Genomic DNA, 24921 nt, shown 5'->3' with positions numbered 1-24921 from the left:
ATTAAAGTGGCAGCTCCATTTTCTCTACTGAGCGTGTAGAATCTCTTTCAAAGCATCTGTAATATATAAAAAGTGTTGCATTATTATATGTCAATCACACTTCAGACATCACAGTTCAGGCACCACATTTAAAACTGTCAGAAGTATTAAAAGAAAAGAAAGAAACAGCCATTTTCTGCTGGTTTTCTGACCTTGAAAACCAAGTTTGTCCCAAGAACAGGAGTCAGTTATTTATAAACAGTTGCCAATCTATTAGCTTTCAGTTGACCCTGGGTTATCACTACTTAGACCACTTCCCCAAGGAAGTGCCTGAGCAAAGGCCTTGACGGGACAGGCCAAGTTCAACACACCCGTGATCTTAACAGCCAAAAATCTCGGTACAAGTGAGCAATGTCACGTGTTAGCTAGTAATATTAAAGTTATATATAGTTAAGAACATAAGAAATAGGAGCAGGAGTAGGCCATTTGGCCCTTCGAGCCTGCTCCGCCATTCAATGAGATCATGGCTGATCTTCTGCCTCAACTCCATTCACCGGCCCTATCGCCATATCCCTTGATGCCCTTACTAGTCAGAAATCTATCAACTTCTGTTTTGAATATACCCAATGACTGAGCCTCCACAGCCCTCTGGGGTAGAGAATTCCAAGATTCACCACCCTCTGTGAAGAAATTTCTTCTCATCTCAGTCCTGAATGGCCTACCCTTTACCCTGAGGCTGAGGCCCCTGGTTCTAGACTCCCCAGCCAAGGGAAACATTCTCCCAGCATCCACCCTATCAAGCCCAGTAATAATTTTGTATGCTTCAATGAGATCCCCTCTCATTCTTCTGGATTCACGAGAATACAGGCCTAGCTTACTCAATCTCTTCTCATACGACAGTCCCGCCATCCCAGGAATCAATCTCGTGAACCTTCGTTGCACTCCCTCTATGGCAAGTATATCCTTCCTTAGGTAAGGAGACCAAAATTGTACACAGTACTCCAGGTGTGGTCTCACCAAGGCCCTATATAATTGGAGTAAGACTTCTTTACTCCTGTACTCAAATCCTCTTGTAATGAAGGCCAGCATACCATTTGCTTTCCTAATGGCTTGCTGCACCTGCATATTCAGTTTCAGTGACTCATGTACAAGGACACCCAGGTCCCTTTGAGCATCTGCATTCCCCAATCTTTCGCCATTTAGGAAATACTCTGCCTTTCTGTTTTTTCTACCAAAGTGGATAATTTCACATTTATCCACATTATATTCCATCTGCCATGTTCCCGCCCACTCACTGAGCCTGTCGAGATCCCCTTGAAGCCTCTTCACATCCTCTTCACAACTGACACTGCCACCTAGCTTTGTATCATCAGCAAATTTGGAAATGTTACATTTAGTCCCCTCATCCAAATCATTGATATAGATTGTGAATAGCTGGGGCTCAAGCACCGATCCTTGCAGTACCCCACTAGTCACAGCCTGCCATCCTGAAAAAGACCCGTTTAACCCTACTCTTTGTTTTCTGTCTGTTAACCAATTCTCAATCCATGCTAGTATATTACCCCCAATTCCATGTGCCCTAATTTTGTTCACCAACCTCTTGTGTGGGACCTTATCGAAGGCCTTCTGAAAATCCAAATACACCACATCTACCAGTTCCCCTTTGTCTACTCCACTAGTTACATCGTCAAAGAACTCCAATAGGTTTGTTAAACAGGATTTCCCTTTCATAAATCTATGTTGACTCTGCCCAATCTTACTATTAGTTTCTAAGTGCCCAGTTATTGCATCCTTTATAACAGATTCCAGCATTTTCCCAACTACTGATGTGAGTTGCCATACAAAACCACACCCTGTTCACAATGTCCAACATGTTGGAAACCACTTTCCCCCACTCCGCAGAAAAGCCCTGGTTTTAAATTGCAGCCTACAGTTCCAGTGTCTTTGCTAATGCTTACCTGCATTTGGGTATTTTTATGGGCTGGAAACAGCAATAAATGACCAGGCTCACTATGCTAAGTGGACAAGTTGGTGTTCTAAACATATATCTGGAGTGGTCGCTACATGAACCATTTCTTTACATGGCAGTCTGCAGAGATCCTGAAGGAAGGAGATTTTAACAGTGGTCTAATGAAGATGACATGAGGAAAAACCTTTTTACGCAACGAGTGGTTAGAATTTGGAATGCACTGCCTGACAGGGTGGTGGAAACAGAATGAATAGTAGCTTTCAAAAGGGAATTGGATAAATACTTGAAGGAGAAAAAATTGCACGGATGTGGAGAAAGAGCGGGGGAGTGGGACTGACTGGACTGCTCTGCAAAAGAGTGGGTGCAGACCAATGTTCCCTCTAATTTATTTTCTCCTGCGCGGGCCCCTTTAAATTTGCTGCGCATGTGTGGTATCTGTTCCAGCGGCAGCAGCTGGTGAGCAGCCTGCGCGGGACCTTGCGATTGATGCGTGGCCGCGCACCTGAGGGGGAACAGAGTCGATGGGCCGAATGGCCACCTTCTGTGCTGTACTATTCTATGATTCTGTGAAATGTCAGCTGATTTTTTAAAAATTAATTTTGTCTTTTGTTTTCTATTATTTCTGCATTTAGATTTGTCCAGTTCTTCCTAAGACTGGGTTGTGGGAAAGCATCCCCGGACCCCCGGAGCCAGCCTATGCTTTTACAGTACTCCCTGAATGGAGGCCTTAGCTGGGGCATTCTCCAGGAATTCCTCTTCAGCAACTCGAGTAACGTGGGCCGCTACGTTGCACTCGAGATCCCACTGAAGGCTCGGTCCGCTTCCACCCGTCTGCGTTGGTGGCAGCCGTCTGAAAATGGGCATTTTTACAGCCCCTGGGCCATCGACGAGGTGAGAGCTTTCATATTAAAGTCAGTGCAGTAGAGAGTAGTGATAAACAGCTGTGGCCAAGGGTTTTAGCCTTTAGCCAGGGCTAAACATTGTGAGGAATTAGGAAGTAGCTCGGTGTCCGTACGGTTAAGGAGGATAAATATCGGCCAGAATTCCTGCTCTTGATGGCTATTTAGTGACTGCTGATGGAAAGGGCTCATGTCAATAGGGGGATGAGGACAAGACCAGGTCCCACACTCGGCTGCTTGTAGATGCTCACTGTTTAGACCCACTGATGAAGAATGGTCATTTGGGCAAAGCCCCACGGGGCCATCAGCACCTGTGGACTGTACCACAGCATGATTCACGTCATCAGCAAAGGAGAGTACGTGGGCAGATTGGGAATGAGGAAATGCTATTTGATCCTTGAACAATCTACTATATCAGGGGCAATATCCCTTCCCATTAACCTCTGAGGGAATGTTCTGCATAATTTTTCCTTGATCCCCAAAGATAATGAGCAACGCTCCAACTATCTATCCATTCTCATATTACCACCATTCAAAACTGGCTGGTAGTTTGGAAATAAAGCCCTAGTGCCCAGTCTCCAGGAAGTTAACCTGAATATTTTTGGTTCATTGTATTAGTCTCTATGATCTGACTCCTTTGTGTGTAATTTTTTACCCCCTTACTATTCCCTCTCTCTGAATAAAACAGATTGTGATTGGGGGAAGCATTACTGGTAACACAGTGATTGAAGATAACTTCAGCACATTGGATAACAGGAAGTGGCTGCTGCACCCGGGAGGCACGAAGATGCCTGTCTGCGGCTCGAATGGGGATGCTTTGGTGTTCATTGAGAAGGCTTACACCCGTTACGTTATCTCTACTGACGTGGTGGTGAACGAGGATTCTTTCTTGCAGTTTGATTTTGCTGCCTCCTGCTCTGTCACAGACTCTTGTTACGGTAAATGTCTCTTTGATGAGCAATCTTTCAAAAGAATCAAGCCCTGAAATTCTCAGGGTTCTGCTCAGCTGGCGTTATTGGGGTGGAGTGGGCACCCCCATCCACCCATGCCTGAAGACGCCAACTCCATCTCACATTTCAGGAACGGGATCATTTGAATAGCTGGAGCAGGCACATCATGCCAGCAAGGACACTTCGAAGCTGCCTGTCCTGAACAGGATTGGTTAACTTTCCCTAGAAAAGGATTGGACGCTGCCTTGGGTGGCGCGAGTTCCTTTGAGACCTTATAAGCGCAGAATGGCCATAATTTCCCAGGGTAGCCCAGGAACTCCTGCAGACATGCTTCTTGATGTCAGGGGGATGGGGAGAGTGGGCGGAGGATCCACAACTCTCTGCCACCAGAATTTAAAGAACCAGTGAAAACCGGTTGTGATCCTGGTGTCATCAGGGTCTGCCCCAAATTCCTGTGTCCCTAAGCAGAAATCTTCCTTTGCACCCTTCTGCGGTCCAGGAATTTCAGCGCCTCAGTATCTACAATACAGTCATAACAGTTTAAATATAAGGGGTAATTTCACAATCCCGTCCACCCATTAGGGTTGCACACTCACAAACGGGTCACGGGTCGCCGAATCAAGGCTATAAAAGTGTAGCCCTATCTACATCCTATGCTCTGAGTATGGCTCGTTTTGTGAGCATGGGATCGTAGAATTATTCCTATGACGTACATGCAATATACATTCAACCGTGATATCTTAAGGATCAGCAGGTCGGTGAGACAAATGTCAGCCCTAGAAGAGTAAATCAAACTTTAACCTGTATTAATAGACCCTGCTCAATATTTGCTTTGTGCGTGGGTTAAAACAAATTCATTAACACATTGACGCATATGTTAGATTTGTCTCTATGACGGTTGCTATGGACAGGTTTCACTGTTCCCCTTCTTATGGAGTTACTATATAATTAGCCATTGATTATTTTATCAGCTAGTTTATTAGGTTAATCAGTAGTGAAACCCAGCTTCCTGAGACCACTCTGTCGGCAGGCCGTGTACAATCTATGCTATTGTAAAATCTATCCCATAATGTAAGACCTGATTCGATACTCCCCTAGCAGGGAGCTGTACTTAGAGGGAACGATTTGCAGCCAGTGGTTTTCCATTCATTGACTTCAGTGGGCAGAAAATCATGAGTTGTACTCCTACAAATTCACACAGTGCATCCCCTGCGAGTGCCACTCCCTGCTGGGGTGTAGAATCAGCCCTTTAATCTTCTCGGGAAAAGTTCCGTAGAACGATTCCCTGATCTCCAAAGGTAATCAAGTAAAACTCCAGAGTATCCCGCTGTTCCCAAATCTCCACTAAGTGAGACTTTAATCGCTGCTTATTCAATAAGATTTTGTAGCATACTCAATAGGGTTGATAATGCAATGCCCGATACCAGTAGTGTTGATATGCAGCAGTGGCCTGTTCCTGCATTATGAGGTCCTGCATTACTGTGGCTGCAAGAGCAGGTCAGAGGCTAGGTATTCTGCGGCGAGTGACTCACCAAAGCCTTTCCACCATCTACAAGGCACAAGTCAGGAGTGTGATGGAATACTCTCCACTTGCCTGTATGAGTGTACTCTTTTGTTGCACACAAAAACAAATAAACTGTAACTTAAAACACTAAAGGAAACTTAATAAATTAAATTAAAATTTGGTTCCCGGGGGTAATGATGCACTCCAGTCCCCGCGGCGCCCACCGGTTGCGGAAGGCCTCGAGCGTGCCGGCAGACACCACGTGCTCCATCTCCAGGGCCACCCGGGTGCGAACGTGGCCGCGGAAGAGAGGCAGGCAGTCGGGCCGAACGACCCCCTCAACTGCCCGCTGCCTGGTCCAATTAATGCCTGGATGAGTGTAGTTCCAACACTCAAGATGCTCGGCACCATCCAGGACAAAGCAGCCCGCTTACTTGGCACCCCATCCAACACCTTAAACATTCACTCCCTCCACCACCGGTGCACCGTGGCTGTAGTGTGTACCATCTACAAAATGCACTGCAGCAACTCACCAAGGCTTGTTCGACAGCACCTCCCAAACCCGCGATCTCAACCACCTAGAAGGACAAGGGCATCAGGCGCATGGGAACACCACCACCTCCAAGTTCCCCTCCAAGTCACGCACCATCCTGACTTGGAAATATATCACCGTTCCTTCGTTGTCGCTGGTTGAAAATCCTGGAACTCCCTCCCTAACAGCACTGTGTGAGTACCTTCACCTCATGGACTGCAGCGGTTCAAGAAGGTGGCTCACCACCACCTTCTCAAGGGCAATTAGGGATGGGCAATAAATGCTGGCCTTGCCAGCGACGCCCACATCCCGGGAACGAATAAAAAAAAGCCTGAGGCCTGCTCAGGACCCTGTGTACATAGTCTGCTATAATATGCCCCCCCCCCACCCCCACCCCTGGTGTGCCTATGGTGCTCAGCGCCTGTGTATCTACAATGCATTAGACTCATTCTGGTCCTGAATTTCATTCAAATTAAAGGTCCTCCCCATAAAGCAGATAGAATGTCTGAGCAACGTCAGCGCCTGTTTGAAAAGTGCATTTCAAAGGAGTCCAGCAGTAAAAATGTTGCTTTACCAGGCTGGGTGCTCTTTTCTTTACATTATCGGGCATGACCGGCATGCGATTCACTGAGGTCCCGGGACTCCCGGCCCCACTGTGCTGGGACTCCAATATCAGCCCCAACTAGAAAACAAGTCATCAAATCTGTCAACAAAAAGTGGTAGCTTCACTTCAAACAGTGCCATCAGATCCTGGAAACCCTTTGCTAATCTTTAAATTCTAATTATAGTGTAGACTCATTAGCAAATCTTTTGGCAACACAAAACTAATCGACAGAAGTTCCACAGCTAATTTCACACTCCCACCCACAGGTCACATTCTGCTGATCGTAACATGGGCGTAGGAAGGTAGATGCAACGTAAAGAGCTGGATACCAGTTTCGTGATTTAATTCCAGCTGTGATGGAGAGATCAGTCAGGTGGACGCCATTTTTGTTAATGCATTCTTTCAGTAGATAGGGTAAGCAATACTATGGTGATGTCTACAAGACTGGTGTCTATCTTCAAGTCCAAGGGGACACGAGGCTTGGGGAGTTGCGGGTGGAGGAGGACAATGGCCAGGTAGAAGCTCAAAAGGATCAGCGCGTGTATGTACAAACTTGAAATAGCGAGCTACACCCTGACCTAAGCCCAGTCAGAGGGTTTACACAGGACAGAAGGTTCTGTGGTAAGGTGTTGGATATGAATACTTGGGTCTCTTCCATTCATTCAGCTGTGGAGCTCCAGTACTCAGTGGACCTCGGACTGACCTGGCAGCCGGTGCTGACGGACTGTCTGCCGACCAATGTGGAATGCAGCAAGTACCATCTACAGAGGATCCTGGTGTCGGACACTTTCAACAAGTGGACCAGACTCACGCTGCCACTGCCATCTTACACCAGGTAACTTGTACACCGTTGCTTTCAGTTTGCAAAACTTCCAAACGGTTCTGGATAAAAATAGAAAAGAATATTTCAAATTCATTGTTTTTCGGGAGAGGGGATAGCACTGTGGGCGGGCGAGGTTGAATCAAAGGATGAATGATTATGTCCTGGAGTCCAAACGTGTTTCGATTTTTTAAAAAACTATCAAAATGCCACCATTGTTTAAAAAAAAATGAACAGTTCCACATATTTCAGCAAAGAGGAGAAAAAAACCAGCCAAGGTCCCCAGTCCAGACCATCCAGTGACCTCTGATCTTAAATCCCACAGGGGCTTATCCCGGTCTCCCACTGTAGCTTCAGTGGGAAATTGAGAGATTCCCCAGAGAATCAATGAAAACAGCCATTTACATCATTTCTGTAAATGAGCTGTGTTCCGTACATCAGGACACAATCAGACTTGGTTGTGATGATCCACAGATCAGATAGTCTGCCCACAATCACTGTCTAGACTCGCATATGAAGAAATCCCATTTGGGCAACATATCAGAGAGATGCTGGTGTTTGTATGACCGCAAGTTGTGCCGTGCCTTAACCTCTCGACCCTCCCTCCCCATATTTCTTTATATCGGTTGTGGATCTCTCTAAAGTCTTGTGTGAAGCATCTGAAAAGACACGGAAAACAGTGCCATCTAGAGACTGACGTGAGTGCTGCTCAGCACTGACTTTCCCGTTTTCCAGACTTAACAGTGATTTTCCATCCAGTCTCTAAACAGTCGGCTTTCATTTTTTCCATTTTCAAGCAAAGTTTTAAGCCCTAAACAAAATATTGTAATTAAAACATGTGTGTACTAAGTGTTATATCCTCTTTTCAGTTCAATTTTGCCAAGCATCTGCTCTTCTGATCTCTAGACCCAATCTAGACCCATTACAGATGAATATCACTCTTCCCCAATCGACAGGAACAGAGCGGGGTAGCAGTTAAAATGGAGCAGCTCCATTTCTCACTCCGCTTCCGCTGTTCTGCGCTTTTAATGCCACTGGTTTTAGTGGCCGATGAGGGTTTCTGCCGGACTCCAGCGAGAACCTGATTAATAAATGTAAATCGGGATCCCATGATGTACACGGGGCCCCAATGGAATGTTAGCTGGCTCCTGAGCAGGGATGTCTGCCACAGTCACGCCCCCAGGTGAACCTGTTGGGAAGCCAGCGCGGCCTGCCTTGGTAAGTTAAGAAAATCTTTCCCTAGTGGGGCCCGGAGGAGCACTCCTGCCCCAGAGAGAAAGTCCTGGCCTCTGCTGCACCAGGGATCTCCCCTCCCCTGCTGGGCCTCCGCGGAGCTCACACTCCCGTGCAAGATTGCTGTCTGCTCCCGCCAGCAGTTAAAATCGGAACCTGTTGTACAAAATAAATATATATATATGTGATGTTGTATCCGGTGCACATGCATCTTACACATGTTCACAGGGTTTGATATAGGGTGACCACAGTTTCTAAACTGAGTCCGGTGACGCACACGTTGGGAGCACAGCAAAGTACCCAGGACAGAAAATGCACGTATTTTTCAGGCTGTTTATGATTCTGCCATCCCCATTTGTAACATTTAACCTCTCCTGCCTCCTACCCGAGCACAGAATGTTCCTTCAGTTCCTTCCTCCCCTCCCCTCCTCCTTTCCCTGCCTCTGCACCTGCTTAATATCTGTTACATCTCTAACCTTTTCCAGTTCTGATGAAGGGCCACAGACCCGAAACATTAACTCTGTTTCTCTCTCCACGGATGCTGCCTGGCCTGCTGAGTGCTTCCAGCATTTTCTGTTGTTATTTCAGAAAATGCATGTTGCGCAGTTTACCGAGGCAGACATTTTTTGGCAGCCTCCATTTTAAACAGTTGCACATATACAGTACAAATGCAAAACAAATGTGCATATAATTACCGCGGAGTGATGTCACACTATTGACGCGCATTCAGACACCGTTTATAAATAATACAATAACACTGTTCGGTCCATTGGCCTGAAACTGTGGTTATGTCTAACGGTATGATATACATATATTCCAATGAATATGGCTCTAGTCTATTCAGGGATGAGCTTCGTGATCCAGGGACTCTTCTGGGATGTAGTTTACCCGGGGATACAGTATCTCATCCGGGGACTGACCCCGGAAAATGGGCACATATGGTCACCCTAGTTTGATATCATTTACCTCAATACAGCTTAAGTTGCTTTTTCTAAGCCATTCAGTTCAGTGCAATACCTGATTCAGATTTGGTTTAATTGGAATGACCTATTTTTACAAAATTCAGCAAACTGTTCAATCCGCCTAGTTCCTGATATTTTTACCATGTTTCTTGATAGAGTCAGTGTTGTGTCTGTGTATAATAAGACACAGACTGCAGGAGAACGGTACAACAAGTGTTTACTCAACGTGGCTCACACGGGAACTGATCTGTACAGATTACTACTCAGTGCTATATACAGGTGTGGTCACTGCCGGTACTGCAGTATACATGAGCTGTAAAAGATAGTTCCCCCCTTAAAGGTATATACATTACAATTCCTCCCCTTTTAGATTAACAGTACCATAACACTCATTTAACAATTAAATATCAAACTAATTACAATTAACACTTTTAACATGCAACATTAGCTGAAAATAGTCTATTTATATATTCAGTCTTTGGGGAGGCTTCCTGATCCTTTCTGGATAGCGCCTTTCCCGAGTGTCTTGCTCTTGGTGCGGAGGCGATTCTGGCCCCCTGTTGTCGGTTGGTTCATCAGCTTCCGATGCTACTGTTTCTGGGGTAGATGCGACCTGTACATCGGGTTCATCACCAGGTACGTATGGGCGAGGCATGGGGTTGACTTGTTCCTGTGACTCTAGGATCTGGTCAGCATGGCGTCTCACGATGCTCTCCCCAACGTCCACTGTTTACATTAGTGGGCCCTGCCGTGTGCATATCGTTCCTGGCTGCCATTTTTCTGTTCAGTAGTCGCGGGCCAAGACTGGTTGCCCTACATTGAAGCTCCTTGTTGGCTTCTCATGGATGTGCTGGAATTGCTTACTCTCAACATCTCTTCATACGTTTGGTCTGAGCAAATCCAGGCGAGATCTTAACCTTCGGTTAAAGAACATCATGGCTGGGGCCTGGTTGGTGACTGCATGTGTCGCATTCCGGTAGGTGAACAGGAAATTGTCCACCTTGTGCTGCAGCGGAATGTTGTCATTGTACATAGCCTTTATTGCCTTCTTAAAGGTTTGTACGAACCTCTCAGCCAATCCATTTGTGGCTGGATGATACGGGGCGGATGTGTAATGCCTGACCCCATTCTTTTTCAAGAACCTCCGGAACTCTTCGGACACAAACTGTGGTCCGTTGTCGGAGCAAATCTGTTCTGGCAAGCCCTGGCTAGGCTTTTCATTTTTACCCCTCCCAGACGACCCTCATGAAGCTCATTGAGCACTCTATCCCTTAACTTGGGTGGAATTACCACTCGGGATCCACACATCAAGGTCCCCCGGCACACTGACCGCTGTTCTCTCCTTGTCGAGAATGCTGGCAACAGTGAGTCGCCATGTGCTGGCCATCCCTTCACCGTCAAATCATATACCCGAGACAGTGTCGGGTCATTTCGGGTTTCCTTTTCGATACAAGTGTTAGTTACCGGTAGGTATTCAACTATAGTCGAATGGAATATTTCGACAGGATCCACTGCTGGTGCTTCCTCCGCAGTAGGCAGTGGCAGGCGTGATAGCCCATCAGCATTTCCATGCTGTTTCGTGCCCTTATATTCAATCTCATAGTGGTGCGCCCCTAGAAAAAGTGACCATCTTTGTAGTCGTTGCGCAGTCATCACCGGAACGCCCTTCTTCGGATTAAAAATGGAGACAAGAGGCTGGTGATCAGTCAGCAAGGTGAATTTCTGCCCGTGCAGATAGTGATTGAACTTTTTCACTCCCCACACTAGGCTGAGGGCCTCCCTGTCAATCTGGGCGTAGTTACGCTCGGCTGAGGTTAGTGATCGTGATGCAAAGGCTATTGGCTTCTCTGAGCCGTCCGAGAATTTGTGCGACAGCACCGCTCCAATGCCGTAGGGTGACGCATCACATGCCAACCGAATTGGTAATGCCGGGTTGTAATGGGCCAATATCTCTTTCGATGTGATTAGTGTTTTGCTCTTCTGGAAAGCTCGTCTACATTCATCACTCCACTTCCATGGCACCTCAGTTTGCAGTAGGGTGTTCAGTGAGTGTAGTATTGTAGACAAATTTGGCAAGAACTTATGGTAGTAGTTTACCAGCCCGAGGAACGACCTCAGTTGTGACACATTTTCCGGTGCTGGAGCCTTGACTACTGCCTCAATCTTCTCTGGGGACTTATGTAACCCCTCTTTATCGATAACGTGGCCACAATACGAGATCTGTTTTCTAAAAAACTCGCATTTGGGGCGGTTAGCTCGGAGCCCATATTCCTGCAATCTAGTGAGCACTTGCTCCAGGTTGGCAAGGTGATCACTGTCATTTTCGCCCGTGACCAGGATGTCGTCCAAATAACACTGGGTCCCTGGGATCCCTTGCTGGACTTGTTCCATTGCCCTCTGCCAAATAGCCGGAGCAGATGCTACCCCGAATACCAGCCGGTTGTATTGGTGGAGACCTTTATGGGTGTTGATTGTGAGGTATTTTTTTGATGCTTCTTCTACCTCCATTTGCAGATACGCCTGGGCCAAATCAATCTTAGTGAAGCGTTTCCCTCCAGATAGCGAGGCGAAAATATCTTCAATCCGCGGAAGTGGATATTGTACGGTGTGAAGGACCGGGTTCACTGTTACCTTAAAGTCCCCACAGATGCGAACCTTCCTTGGTTCCCCAGGCGTGCTCCTCAACGACTTTTTCATCACAGGGACGATGGGTGTAGCCCACTCGCTCCAGTCTACCTTGGACAGTACACCTGAACGTTCCAGACTCTCCAGCTCTGCTTCGACGGCTGGGCGGATCGCATAAGGTACCGGTCTGGCCTTAAAAAATTTTGGGCTTGCGTTTTCTTCAATTTTAATCGTCGCTGTCATGCCTTTTAGTGTTCCAAGTCCTTGCTGGAACACTTCTTTCGCGTCAGTTAGGATCTTTGACAGTCGCCCAGGTGTGACGTCGTCATCCTTTTTGTCAGCCAGTCAGTGCCTGTATGGAATGCCAATCCAGTTGTATTTTCCGGATCCATTCACGTCCCAGTAATGGTGGTCCTCCATCTTGCAATACATACAGGTCTAGTTTTGGTGTTTCCTTACCGTTATATATAACGGTCACCCTTATTTTTCCTTTGGGGTAGACTTTTTGCCCCGTGTACGTCTTCAAAATAATTTTTGTGTCTCTCAAGGGTATGTGTGAGAATAGCCGCTCGTAGTCCCGTCGGTTTATGACTGTTAGGGCTGATCCTGTGTCCAATTCCATCTTTACCTGGACTACTGCTATCTTGAGAGTGACCCAAATGGTTCGGTGATCCTCCGTTATGATCACATTATGTAGTTTCAGACAACTCAGTTCCCTGCTTTTGGAGTCGTTATCACTCTTTTGTTCGTCTGAACTATTCTCCGTCATCTTATGTACCTTCTTGTACTTTTCTTTGGTAGGTTTCTTATTGCTGGTTTTCTTTCCCGACCTGCAGACTCGTGCTATGTGTCCTACTTTTCCACACTGTCTGCACACTTTGTCTTTGAACCAGCAATCATTCTGGTCGTGTGTTGTTCTGCCACAGCGATAGCACTTCTCTGTTCCATATGACATTTCGTTTGTGCCATATTCTTGCGGTCTCTGTTGTATCTCTGCAGCGCCCCGTGCTGCTGCTTCATATGATACCGCAATGCTGAAAGCCTTTTCCAGCGTAAGGTCCTTTTCAGATAAAAGCCGCTTCTGGGTTCCTTCACTTTGAAGCCCACACACAAACTTGTCCCTTAAGGTATCTGCCAGTCCCGCTCCAAACTGGCAGTGTTTCGATAGTTTGCGCAGTTCTGTTAAATAATCAGCATTGCTTTCATCCTTATGCTAGTTCCGTTTGTGAAACTTGAATCTTTCTGCTATCAGCAGCGGTGTGGAGTTTAAATGTTCCTGTAGTATCGTTACTATGTCTTCAAAACTCTTTTCCATTGGCTTCGTTGGGGTTACTAGATTTCGTAATAAACCATACGTCTTTGCACCCATTAAATTTAACAATACCGACGCTTTCTTGTCATCTGACACCTCATTTGCCTTGCAGTATACCTCTATTTGTTCGACATATGTAGTCCAATCTTCGACTTCATTGTCAAACGCGGTGATACTGCCACTCTTTGGCATTTTGGGTGTGGTTTAAAATGGCGTCTCCCAATGGCTTAAAATGGCGTCTCCCGCGCTTTCCTTCCTCCCCCGCTGCTGCCAACGCCACTCCCGGCGGTTCTCGTGGCAATGGCGGCGCCCTGTAGGTTTTGCGCGCTTCTTCTGTGCTGCTGCCAACGCTGCTCTCGGCGGTCCTCGTGGCAATGGCGGTGCCTCGCGGGTTTCTGCGCATCTCTCTCTTCCTCTCTTCGACGCTGCTCAGCCCCTGAACACCGGCTGTGCCCTGTGCGCTCTGCCCTCTCTCTCCCCCGTCGACGCTGCTCGGCCCTTTGCTGTGCCGCTCGGTCGGGCTCTAGCCCGCCGCTGTCCGGGAAGGGTCTGCGCACTACCTGTTGCCAGCCCGTTTCGCTGGACCACCTCGACTGGAAAGCCAAGCCTGCCTCTCGACAGCCTCCCCCACAATTCTCGAGTCTCTGCTGGATGACTGGGCGGTTGCCCGTGGTCGACGCCCGAGTCTCTGACCTCCAATCCACTGATCTCCAGGAACGAATCCCCGGGAGGTGATGCAGAGTTGCAGGTAGGTTTGAACTTGCCTTGTCGCCAATGTTGTGTCTGTGTATAATAAGACACAGACTGCAGGAGAACGGTACAGCAGGTGTTTACTCAACGTGGCTCACACGGGAACTGATCTGTACAGATTACTACTCAGTGCTATATACAGGTGTGGTCACTGCCGGTACTGCAGTATACATGAGCTGTAAAAGATAGTTCCCCCCTTAAAGGTATATACATTACAGTCAGTATTTCACAGCAGTTTACGTCATGGATGTAGCATTCCATTCAATAGATATTTGCTCACAAGTGTTTGAAAATGCATTGAAATCTGAAAAGTAGGTAATGAGACTCAACAGACGAGAGACATACCTGATTGAGGATTCCATCACTACTATCTCTAATCATCAACCATTCGCCCCTCTCGCTACCCATCCCCACCGTGAGCATTCCTAGGGCAGTGGCGAGTTCTCTGCTACTGTTTCTGTTACTGTGCAGGGAACTTTGACAGCTGCAAAGTACAGAAGGACAAGTTAGTGACTCAAAACAGCAGCAGAAAATGTAAATGAATATTAATAATAGACCACTTCTCTACTTGACTATGCTAGGAAACTGAGGCTAGCAGGCCTAGTAAATGACTTGGCTTGCGGGTTTGTCATGCAGATCAACCTGCCTGTCTTCAGTCCCTCAGTACAGTTGAAGTCGTATCCATTATTCAGTATTAGTAGCAGCATCAATTGAGAAGTTTTATTAAGTAGTTAATGAACCTACGATGTTACTTGTGTTTGACTCTTGTCATCAATTCATATCCCAAAGGTCCCATGCTACCCGTTTCCGATGGTATCAGTCAGCACCCTTTGAGAAGCAGCAGACGTGGGCCATAGACAATCTTTACATCGGGGATAGCTGTGTGGACATGTGCACTGGCCATGGAAGGTGCTCACGTGGTTCCTGCATGTAAGTAAAGGATATTGGTGTCTTTCTAACTGTGCTGAAACATTACTCTGGAGCTACTTTAGTATTGCTCTAGTGTTGCACTAACACCACTGGCTCCTGATACTTGTGTCTCATGTAATTAGCAGCATCACTTTGTTGTATTCACTAAGGCCATTAGCTGGAAAAACCCAATAAGGTTAAGTGTAGGAAACAGCTGATATCATATAACTGCGGCAAGATGAGATGATCATCTGAGGTGAGTTGTGATTGAATCAGAATTGCCCTCGACAAGTCCTGCCAGCTGGTTTTAGTAGTCTGGAAGCATGGTTGCCAGACAGCTGTGCAAGGTAACTAAATCTCAGGGACCGGATAAGGTGCATTCGAAGATCCATGGGAGTGGCCCAGGAAACCGAGTGTGACGTCCATTATGGGTAATGTTTTGGAAACCCTTATTAAAGATAAGATCATAAAAGATAGCCAATGTGGGTTCATGAAGGGGGGAGGTCTTATCAAATCTAACTTCTTGGTTTTCTTTGGTGGTGTAAGAAAGGAGCTTGATGGGGTGAGGCAGTGGATGTGGTGTACTTGGATTTGATACGGTTCCTCTGGAAAGACTAGTACTGAAAATAAAGAAAGTGAGAATCAGTGGAAATATTTTACAATAGATAGGTAATTAGTTGACCAATAGAGCCCAGAGGGTAGTGGTACAGGAACTGTCATCAGCCTGGGAGGACATTACCCATGGGGTTCCACAGCGGTCTATTTTTGGACCTCTTTAGTTTAATATCTTTATGAATGATCTGGAGATAGGAGTCTTAATTGTCATTTAGGAAGGCACGGCTTAATCAAGGACAGTTGGCATGGATTTGTTACGGGAAGGTCATGTCTGACTAACTTGATTGAATTTTTTGAGGAGTTAACAAGGAGGGTCGATGAGGGTAGCGCATTTGATGTAGTCTACATGGATTTTAGCAAGGCTTTTGATAAGGTCCCACATGGCAGACTGGTCAGAAAAGTAAAAGCCCATGGGATCCAAAGAAAAGTGGCAAGTTGGATCCAAAATTGGCTCAGTGGCAGGAAGCAAAGGGTAAGGGTCGATGGGTGTTTTTGTGACTGGAAGACTGTTTCCAGTGGGGTTCTGCAGGGCTCAGTACTAGGTCCCTTGCTTTTTGTGGTATATATCAATGATTTAGACTTCAATGTAGGGGGCATGATTAAAATATTTGTAGATAACACAAAAATTGGCTATGTGACTGATAGTGAGGAAGAAAGCTGCAGACTGCAGGAAGATATCAATGGACTGGTCAGGTGGGCAGAAAAGTGGCAAATGGAATTCAATCCGGAGAAGTGTGAGGTAATGCATTTGGGGAGGGCTAACAAGGCAAGGGAATACACAATAAATGGTAGGATACTGAGACGTGTAGAGGAACAGAGGGACATTGGCGTGCATGTCCATAGATCCCTGAAAGTAGCAGGCCAGGTAGCTAAGGTGGTTAAGAAGGCATATGGGATACTTTCCTTTATTAGCCAAGGCATAGAATATAAGAGCAGGGATGTTATGCTTGAACTGTATAAAACTCTAGTTAGGCCACAGCTAGAGTACTGCACACAGTTCTGGTCACCACATTACTGGAAGGATGTGATTGCACTAGAGAGGGTACAGAGGAGATTTACGGGGATGTTGCCAGGACTGGAGAATTTTAGCTATGAGGAAAGATTGGATAGGCTGGGGTTGTTTTCTTTGGAACAGAGGAGGCTGAGGGGAGACTTGATTGAGTTGTATAAAATTATGAGGAGCCTAGATAGAGTGGATAGGAAGGATCTATTTCCCTTAGCAGAAGGGTCAATAACCAGGGGGCTGTGGCGGTCCCAACGGTTGTCCTTTACATTGAGTTACATAATTCCCTTTAACTTATTTATGTATGTATAACTTACCTAACTGTATGTACTTAACTAACTTATTTGTGTAACTTACCAGTTGGGCCGTTGCCCCTTTAATTTACCTGTTGGGCCGTTGTCCCTTTAAGAGGCGACCTAACGCGCTGACGTCACGCGTCACGTGACGCATGCGCGTCGGCCGCCGACCTAACGCGCTGATGTCACGCATCACTTGACGCATGCGCACTGGCCGCCGGCCCGATTCGGGTTTCCAAGACGGCCACCGGCACAGCCCGGCCTACCGTGACTTCGGCCGCAACGGCCAGCAACCGCGACTTTGGCCGCATCAGCCAGCAGACGGGAGTGAAGTGATCCTCCACTCCAGTGGCCTCAAAGCCAGCTTTCGTACTGGGGAGATGTACGATGCAACAGCACAGGTCACGTGACCGCCTAAGCGCACGTGAACGTGCTGACGTCATGACGCGGTCACGTGACGTCAGGAATATAGAGCCGAGTGTGAGGAGGTCATGAGGCTCCTCACACGCTCCCCACGGGACTGGGAACTCAGTCCTTGTGGAGTCCCCGCTGGGACAAGGTCTACAACATGGTGCTCCTGCAGTCAGCCATCTTACCTGCTATCTTACCTACCGTAAGACCTACAACATGGTGTTCCTGCAGTCAGCCACCTTACCTGCTACCTTACTTGCTGTAATTATCCTGTGATCTACAATATGGTGCTCTTGCAGTCAGCCATCTTACCTGCTACCTTACCTGCTGTATTATCCTGTTCTGGTAAATAAACAACTTATTTATAGTTCGTCGAAACTAAACTCTTTTATATAGTGGCGATTTACACGAACCACTACAGGGCATAGATTTAAAGCAATTGGTAGAAGGATTAGAGGGGAGTTGAGAAGAACTTTTTTCACCCAGCGGGTGGTGGAGGTCTGGAACTCACTGCTACGGTCCAAGAGCTGGAATCACAGAAATCACACAGAAATCACAGAAACCCCACAGTGCAGATAGAGGCCATTTCGGCCCATCGAGCCTGCACCGACACATATCCCACCTGATCCCCGTAACCCCACGAATTTAATCCCCCTAACACTAAGGGTCAATTTTTATCATAGCCAATCAACCTAACCCGCACATCTTTGGACTGTGGGAGGAAACCGGAGCACCCGGAGGAAACCCACGCAAACACGGGGAGAATGTGGGAATGCGGGATTAGGCTGGATAGCTCTTTTTTGGCCGGCACAGACAAGATGGGCTGAATGGTCTCCTTTGTGCTGTAAATTTCTATGATAGTATGAGTCACAAGCTCTGTGGCTAAATTTACAGATGATACAAAGCTAATGAAGGTGGTAGACTCCAAAGCTGAGCAGGATAAGCTACAGGATCCTTTGAATATACTTGGAAATTGGGCAGACAGGTAGCAGATGAAATTTAATGTAGAGAAGTGCAAAGTGCTTCACATGGGAACAAAAAATCTAGGAAGGAACTATTGCTTAAATGGAAAATGAAAGAGGGGAAATTAACTTCTTAGCAGCAGGTTTGGAGGGAATAGCGATCCAGTTGGCTGATTTTGAGAGATTTAACCAAATTTGTCCACGGTTGCTGGTTTTCCTCACGTTACAATGGGTGTAGCCCACTCACTCCAGTCTACCTTGGACAGTACACCTGAACGTTCCAGACTCTCCAGCTCTGCCTCGACGGCTGGGCGGATCGCATAAGGTCTGGCCTTAAAAAATTTTGGGCTTGTGTTTTCTTCAATTTAAATCGTCGCTGTCATGCCTTTTAGTGTTCCGAGTCCTTGCTGGAACACTTCTTTCGCGTCAGTTAGGATCTTTGACAGTCGCCCAGGTGTGACGTCGTCATCCTTTTTGTCAGCCACAGTCAGTGCCTGTATGGAATGCCAATCCAGTTGTATTTTCCGGATCCATTCACGTCCCAGTAATGGTGGTCCTCCATCTTGCAATACATACAGGTCTAGTTTTGGTGTTTCCTTACCGTTATATATAACGGTTACCCTTATTTTTCCTTTGGGGTAGACTTTTTGCCCCGTGTACGTCTTCAAAATAATTTTTGTGTCTCTCAAGGGTATGTGTGAGAATAGCCGCTCGTAGTCCCGTCGGTTTATGACTGTTAGGGCTGATCCTGTGTCCAATTCCATCTTTACCTGGACTCCTGCTATCTTGAGAGTGACCCAAATGGTTCGGTGATCCTCCGTTGTGATCACATTATGTAGTTTCAGACAACTCAGTTCCCTGCTTTTGGAGTCGTTATCACTCTTTTGTTCATCTGAACTATTCTCCGTTACCTTATGTACCTTCTTGTACTTTCCTTTGGTAGGTTTCTTATTGCTGGTTTTCTTTCCCGACCTGCAGACTCGTGCTATGTGTCCTACTTTTCCACACTGTCTGCACACTTTGTCTTTGAACCAGCAATCATTCTGGTCGTGTGTTGTTCTGCCGCAGCGATAGCACTTCTCTGTTCCATATGACATTTCATTTGTGCCATATTCTTGCAGTCTCTGTTGTATCTCTGCAGCGCCCCGTGCTGCTGCTTCATATGATACCGCAATGCTGAAAGCCTTTTCCAGCGTAAGGTCCTTTTCAGATAAAAGCCGTTTCTGGGTTCCTTCACTTTGAAGCCCACACACAAACTTGTCCCTTAAGGTATCTGCCAGTCCCGCTACAAACTGGCAGTGTTGCGATAGTTTGCGCAGTTCTGTTAAATAATCAGCATTGCTTTCATCCTTATGCTGGTTCCGTTTGTGAAACTTGAATCTTTCTGCTATCAGCAGCGGTGTGGGGTTTAAATGTTCCTTTAGTATCGTTACTATGTCTTCAAAACTCTTTTCCATTGGCTTCGTTGGGGTTACTAGATTTCGTAATAAACCATACGTCTTTGCACCCATTAAATTTAACAATACCGACGCTTTCTTGTCATCTGACACCTCATTTGCCTTGCAGTACACCTCTATTCGTTCGACATATGTAGTCCAATCTTCGACTTCATTGTCAAATGCGGTGATACTGCCACTCTTCGGCATTTTGGGTGTGGTTTAAAATGGCGTCTCCCAATGGCTTAAAATGGCGTCTCCCGCGCTTTCCTTCCTCCCCCGCTGCTGCCAACGCCGCTCTCGGCGGTTCTCATGGCAACGGCAGCGCCCTGTAGGTTTCGCGCGCTTCTCCTGCGCTGCTGCCAACACCGCTCTCGGCGGTCCTCGTGGCAATGGCGGCGCCTCGCGGGTTTCTGCGCGTCTCTCTCTCCCTCTCTCCGACGCTGCTCGGCCCCTGAACACCGGCTGCGCCCTGTGCGCTCTGCCCTCTCTCTCTGTCCCCCGTCGACGCTGCTCGGCCCTTTGCTGTGCCGCTTGGTCGGGCTCTAGCCCGCCGCTGTCTGGGAAGGGTCTGCGCACTACCTGTTGCCAGCCCGTTTCGCTGGACCACCTCGACTGGAAAGCCAAGCCTGGCTCTCGACAGCCTCCCCCGCAATTCTCGAGTCTCTGCTGGATGACTGGGCGGTTGCCCGTGGTCGACGCCCGAGTCTCTGGCCTTGACCTCCAATCCACTGGTCTCCAGGAACGAATCCCCGGGAGGTGATGCAGAGTTGCAGGTAGGTTCGAACCTGCCTCGTCGCCAATGTTGCGACACAGACTGCGGAGAACGGTACAACAGGTGTTTACTCAACGTGGCTCACATTGCAACTGATCTGTACAGATTACTACTCAGTGCTATATACAGGTGTGGTCACTGCCGGTACTGCAGTATACATGAGCTGTAAAACATAGTTCCCCCCTTAAAGGTATATACATTACAATTAGTGGGTCTGTTCTAGACCAATTGATTGCTATGATTAGTCAACAACTCCATTATCATTGTATCATGTGACTACCAGGATGGTAGAAGGAGAACTAAATTAAGGAGCCCTAGTAATACTGAAGTCAATGGGAATCGGGGGGAAAACTTTCCACTGGCTGGAGTCATTCCGAGCACAAAGGAAGATGGTTGTGGTGGTTGGTGGTCAATCATCACAGCCCCAGGACATCGCTGCAGGAGTTCCTCAGGGCAGTGTCCTAGGCCCAACCATCTTCAGCTGCTTCATCAATGACCTTCCCTCCAACATAAGGTTAAAAATGGGGATGTTCGCTGATGACTGTAGAGTGTTCAGTGCCATTTGCAACTCCTCAGATAATGAAGCAGTCCATGCCTGCATGCAACAAGAGCTGGATGACATTCAGGTTTGGGCTGATAAGTGGCAGGTAACATTCACGCCACACAAGTGCCAAGCAATGACTATCTCCAACAAGCGAGAGTCTAACCACCGCCCCTTGACATTCAATGGCATTACCATCACCAAATCCCCCACCATCAACATCCTGGGGGGTCACCATTGACCAGAAACTTAACTGGACCAGCCACATAAATACTGTGACAACAAGAGCAGGTCAGAGGCTAGGTATTCTATGGTGAGTGTCTCACCTCCTGACTCCCTAAAGCCTTTCCGCCATCTACAAGACACAAGTAAAGAGAGTGATGGAATACTCTCCACTTGCCTGGATGAGTGCGGCTCCAACAACACTCAAGAAGCTCGATAACATCCAGGACAAAGCAGCCCGCTTGATTGGCACCCCATCCACCATCTTAAACATTCATTCCCTTCACCACCGGCGTACTGTGGCTGCAGTGTGTACCATCTACAAGATGCAATGCAGCAACTCACCAAAGCTTATTCGGCAGCACCTCCCAAACCTGCAACCTTTACCACCTAGAAGGACAAGGGCAGCAGGCGCATGGGAACACCACCACCTCCAAGTTCCCCTTCAAGTCACACACCACCCTGACTTGGAAATATATCGCCGTTCCTTTATCGTCGCTAGGTCAAAATCCTGGAACTCCCTCCCTAACAGCACTGTGGGAGTACCTTCACCACACGGACTGCAGCGCTTCAAGAAGGCGGCTCACCACCGCATTCTCAATGGCAATTAGGGATGGGCAATAAGTACTGGCATTGCCAGCGACGCCCACATCCCATAAACAAATTTTAAAAATTGGGCTTTTTCCGTCAAGCATTTCCTATGTTCCTATGTTTATTTTGGTGTTGATGCTGCCAATGTAAGACCCACGCATTGAGAGCTAGTGGCACTGAGGTATTATAAAAGCAATTAAAAAGATTTGGGGAAGGGAATGGGACTGTGGATAGCTCTTTCAGAGGGCTAGCACTAGGAACGATGGAATGAATAGCCTCCTGTGCCATAAGATGCTATGGTTCTATGTAAAGTACCTGGCAATCACTGGAACAATAGGCCGAGGGCAAGTTTAAGTCCTTTAACATTTTCAATGGATGATGACCGCGAATTGTGCCTTTGTCAGGGAATCACAGATCCTGTGATTTGCATGTTTTTTTATTTAAAAGTTGTGGTACTGATTTCTCCCAACTGACTGCAGGCAGTATTCGTCTGCCAAGCCTGTAAAGCCAAGTGGCTATCAGTGCAAGTACCTAATAGAGTGCTAGAACAATGGCCAGGAATTTCTATGTAGCTGGTCCCGCTTAGGGATGCCAACCCTTCAGGATTGTCCTGGAGTCTCCAGGAATCAACGATTAATCTCCAGGACACTGCTCCGAGTAACCCAAGAGAAAATTCAGAGGGGCATTTAAATACATTTTTTTTACTTTTTTTGAACACATTTGTTTATTAGTTATAAAAATATTGGAGATGGGAATAAAGGCTGTTTGACTGACGGTCAAGATTTATCCTATTGGGTAACAAAGAGTTTAATCACTTTCCAAATGACGTGGGAAGAACGTGCGGCGTGAAGGTGAACGTGTCGGGGCGACCAATGGCGGGAGCGTGAGGGCGGGGTGGTTGGAGGCGGGAGGTCATGTGATGAAACCTCCTAGAATACGTCTAACCAGAGTTGTCCACCCTAGTCCCACTCCGCTGTCATACCTTCGCCGACAGGATCCCTGTGTAGCCGTGTACGTGGGGTTTCCGCCGCACTTATTCTCAGCGCGCAATTTTTCATTGTTACAGCACTAGTGGAAATAAGTCCAGCTGAAGGTTTGCCATAGTTCTGCATTTTGTTTTTTTTTAATGCCCTCTCTAATGTCAGACGTGGCTGGAGTTTACGCAGTGTCATAGAACTCTGCGTTTAAATAATATTTTGGCCAAGTGGGGGAGAGGTAGTATCAAAGACATTTCTATTGTTGTGCCCCAGCCCGCTCTTACCACTTAAATGATCTATCTGCCCTCTCCACACTGCACCGCTGCATGCATGTCTGGGTGCACATTTACATATTCATGTTTCTCTTGTGGAGGAACCTAGGTGGTGGGCCATAGTGCATGCACCACCAAGGTTGAAAAGCATAGGAAAGAAGATGAGCTAAACCAGGAAGGGGCATTTAGTTGGTGCTAGAATTAATGATCATTTGCTGCCAGAACTTAAAAAAAAGTGGCTTACTGATGTCAGTAACCCAGCACCATACTCGCAGTGCTAAAACCAATTCTCACTGTTTCAGAGCTTACTAACAACAACTTGTATTTATATAGCGCCTTTAACGTAGTAAAACGTCCCAAGGCGCTTCACAGGAGTGTTATAAGCCAAAAAATTTGACACCAAGCTACATAAGGAGAAATAAGGGCAGATGACCAAAAGCTTGGTCAAAGAGGTAGGTTTTAAGGAGCATTTTAAAGGAGGAGAGCGAGGTGGAGAGGTTCAGGCAGGGAATTCCAGAGCTTGGGGCCTAGGCAACAGGAGGCACGGCCAACAATGGTTGAGCAATTATAATCAGGGCTGCTCGAGGACAGAATTAGAGGAGTACAGATATCTCTGGGGTCAGGGCGGGGGCGGTTGTGGGGCTGGAGGAGATTACAGAGATAGGGAAGGGTGAGAATTCTGGTGCGTGCCATTTTACTAGATACAAGCAGTATCCACTCTCAGAATATGCTAATACAATAGCAAAATACTGCGGATGCTGGAAATCTGAAATAACAACAAAAAACGCTGGAAACACTCAGCAGGCCAGGCAGCATCCATGGAGAGAGAAACAGAGTTTTGATGAAGGGACCCAGACCTGAAACGTTCTGTTGTTACTTCAGAATATGCTACAGGAAACTCTATTATCCGGGACCGGCGTGGTGCCGGTTTATCAAAAAGTCCGGATTACAAAGGGGTATAGTTAAAAGGTACGAGGGCTCCGTACACAGCAACAAATCCAGGCTTCCCTGTTGCTTAGCAACATGTGCAGGAACTCCAGCCACAGACCAAGCGTCCCTGTTGCTTAGCAACAAGTGCAGGAACCCCGATTACACAGCCACAGATCCAGGAACTGCCACTAATATGAAGTAAAACTTACCTGAACCTACTCCTGAATTTTGCCGGTTAACAGAGATTTCTGGTTATTTAGGTGCTGGTTAAAAGAGAGTTTCCTGTAGTTGGCCTTTCATGCCCCTGCTCACAGACAAAGTTTAAAAGATACGATAGCAAAATACTGCAGATGTTGGAAATCCGAAATAACAACAGAAAATGCTGGAAAAACTCAGCAGGTCAGGCAACATCCGTGGAGAGAAATTTGAGTTGACGTTTCGGGTTGGACCCTTCTTCAAAACTGGAGAGAAAAGGAACTAGATCGAAGGCAGGGCTGCGATCGGACAAAAGAATAAAAGAACCAAAAGAAGTAAAAGAGATTAGAAGCTAGACGAGATGGTAATAGGCTGGGATTAGGTGTAAAGTGTACTGGCAGGGCAAAAGATAGCTGCCAGGTGTGAGAGAGAAACAAAAGGAAAGGGGGGGGGGAGGAAAGGAGTGGAAAAATATAAGTAAAAATGAAATAGGGGCCGAGGTTATGATCTGAAATTGTTGAACTCGATATTGAGACCGGAAGGCTGCAGAGTGCCTAATCGGAAGATGAGGTGCTGTTCCTCGAGTTTACGTTGAGCTTCCGTGGAACAGTACAAGAGGCCAAGGACGGTGAGGTCCGAGTGGGAAT

At 47.0% G+C, this 24921-nt stretch overlaps 1 protein-coding gene across 2 annotated transcripts in view; it reads left to right on the top strand.

Annotated features, from left to right (window-relative positions):
- The window catches only part of reln (reelin), a 391712-nt gene that overhangs the window by 318207 nt on the left and 48584 nt on the right, over positions 1-24921 (top strand). For both annotated transcript variants that reach the window (XM_086010451.1, XM_086010450.1), the window contains 4 exons: positions 2581-2839; positions 3536-3785; positions 7104-7272; positions 14929-15069. In XM_086010451.1, the coding sequence (XP_085866577.1) occupies positions 2581-2839; positions 3536-3785; positions 7104-7272; positions 14929-15069 (819 nt within the window). The remainder of the gene's footprint in view (positions 1-2580; positions 2840-3535; positions 3786-7103; positions 7273-14928; positions 15070-24921) is intronic.

The sequence above is a fragment of the Somniosus microcephalus genome, chromosome 17 (assembly GCF_052327205.1).
Source record: "Somniosus microcephalus isolate GS21.2 chromosome 17, FLI_Smic_1.0, whole genome shotgun sequence".
NCBI lineage: Eukaryota > Metazoa > Chordata > Chondrichthyes > Squaliformes > Somniosidae > Somniosus > Somniosus microcephalus.
The sequence above is the reverse complement of the archived record's forward strand: the minus strand, read 5'-3'. Positions and strand labels throughout refer to the sequence as shown.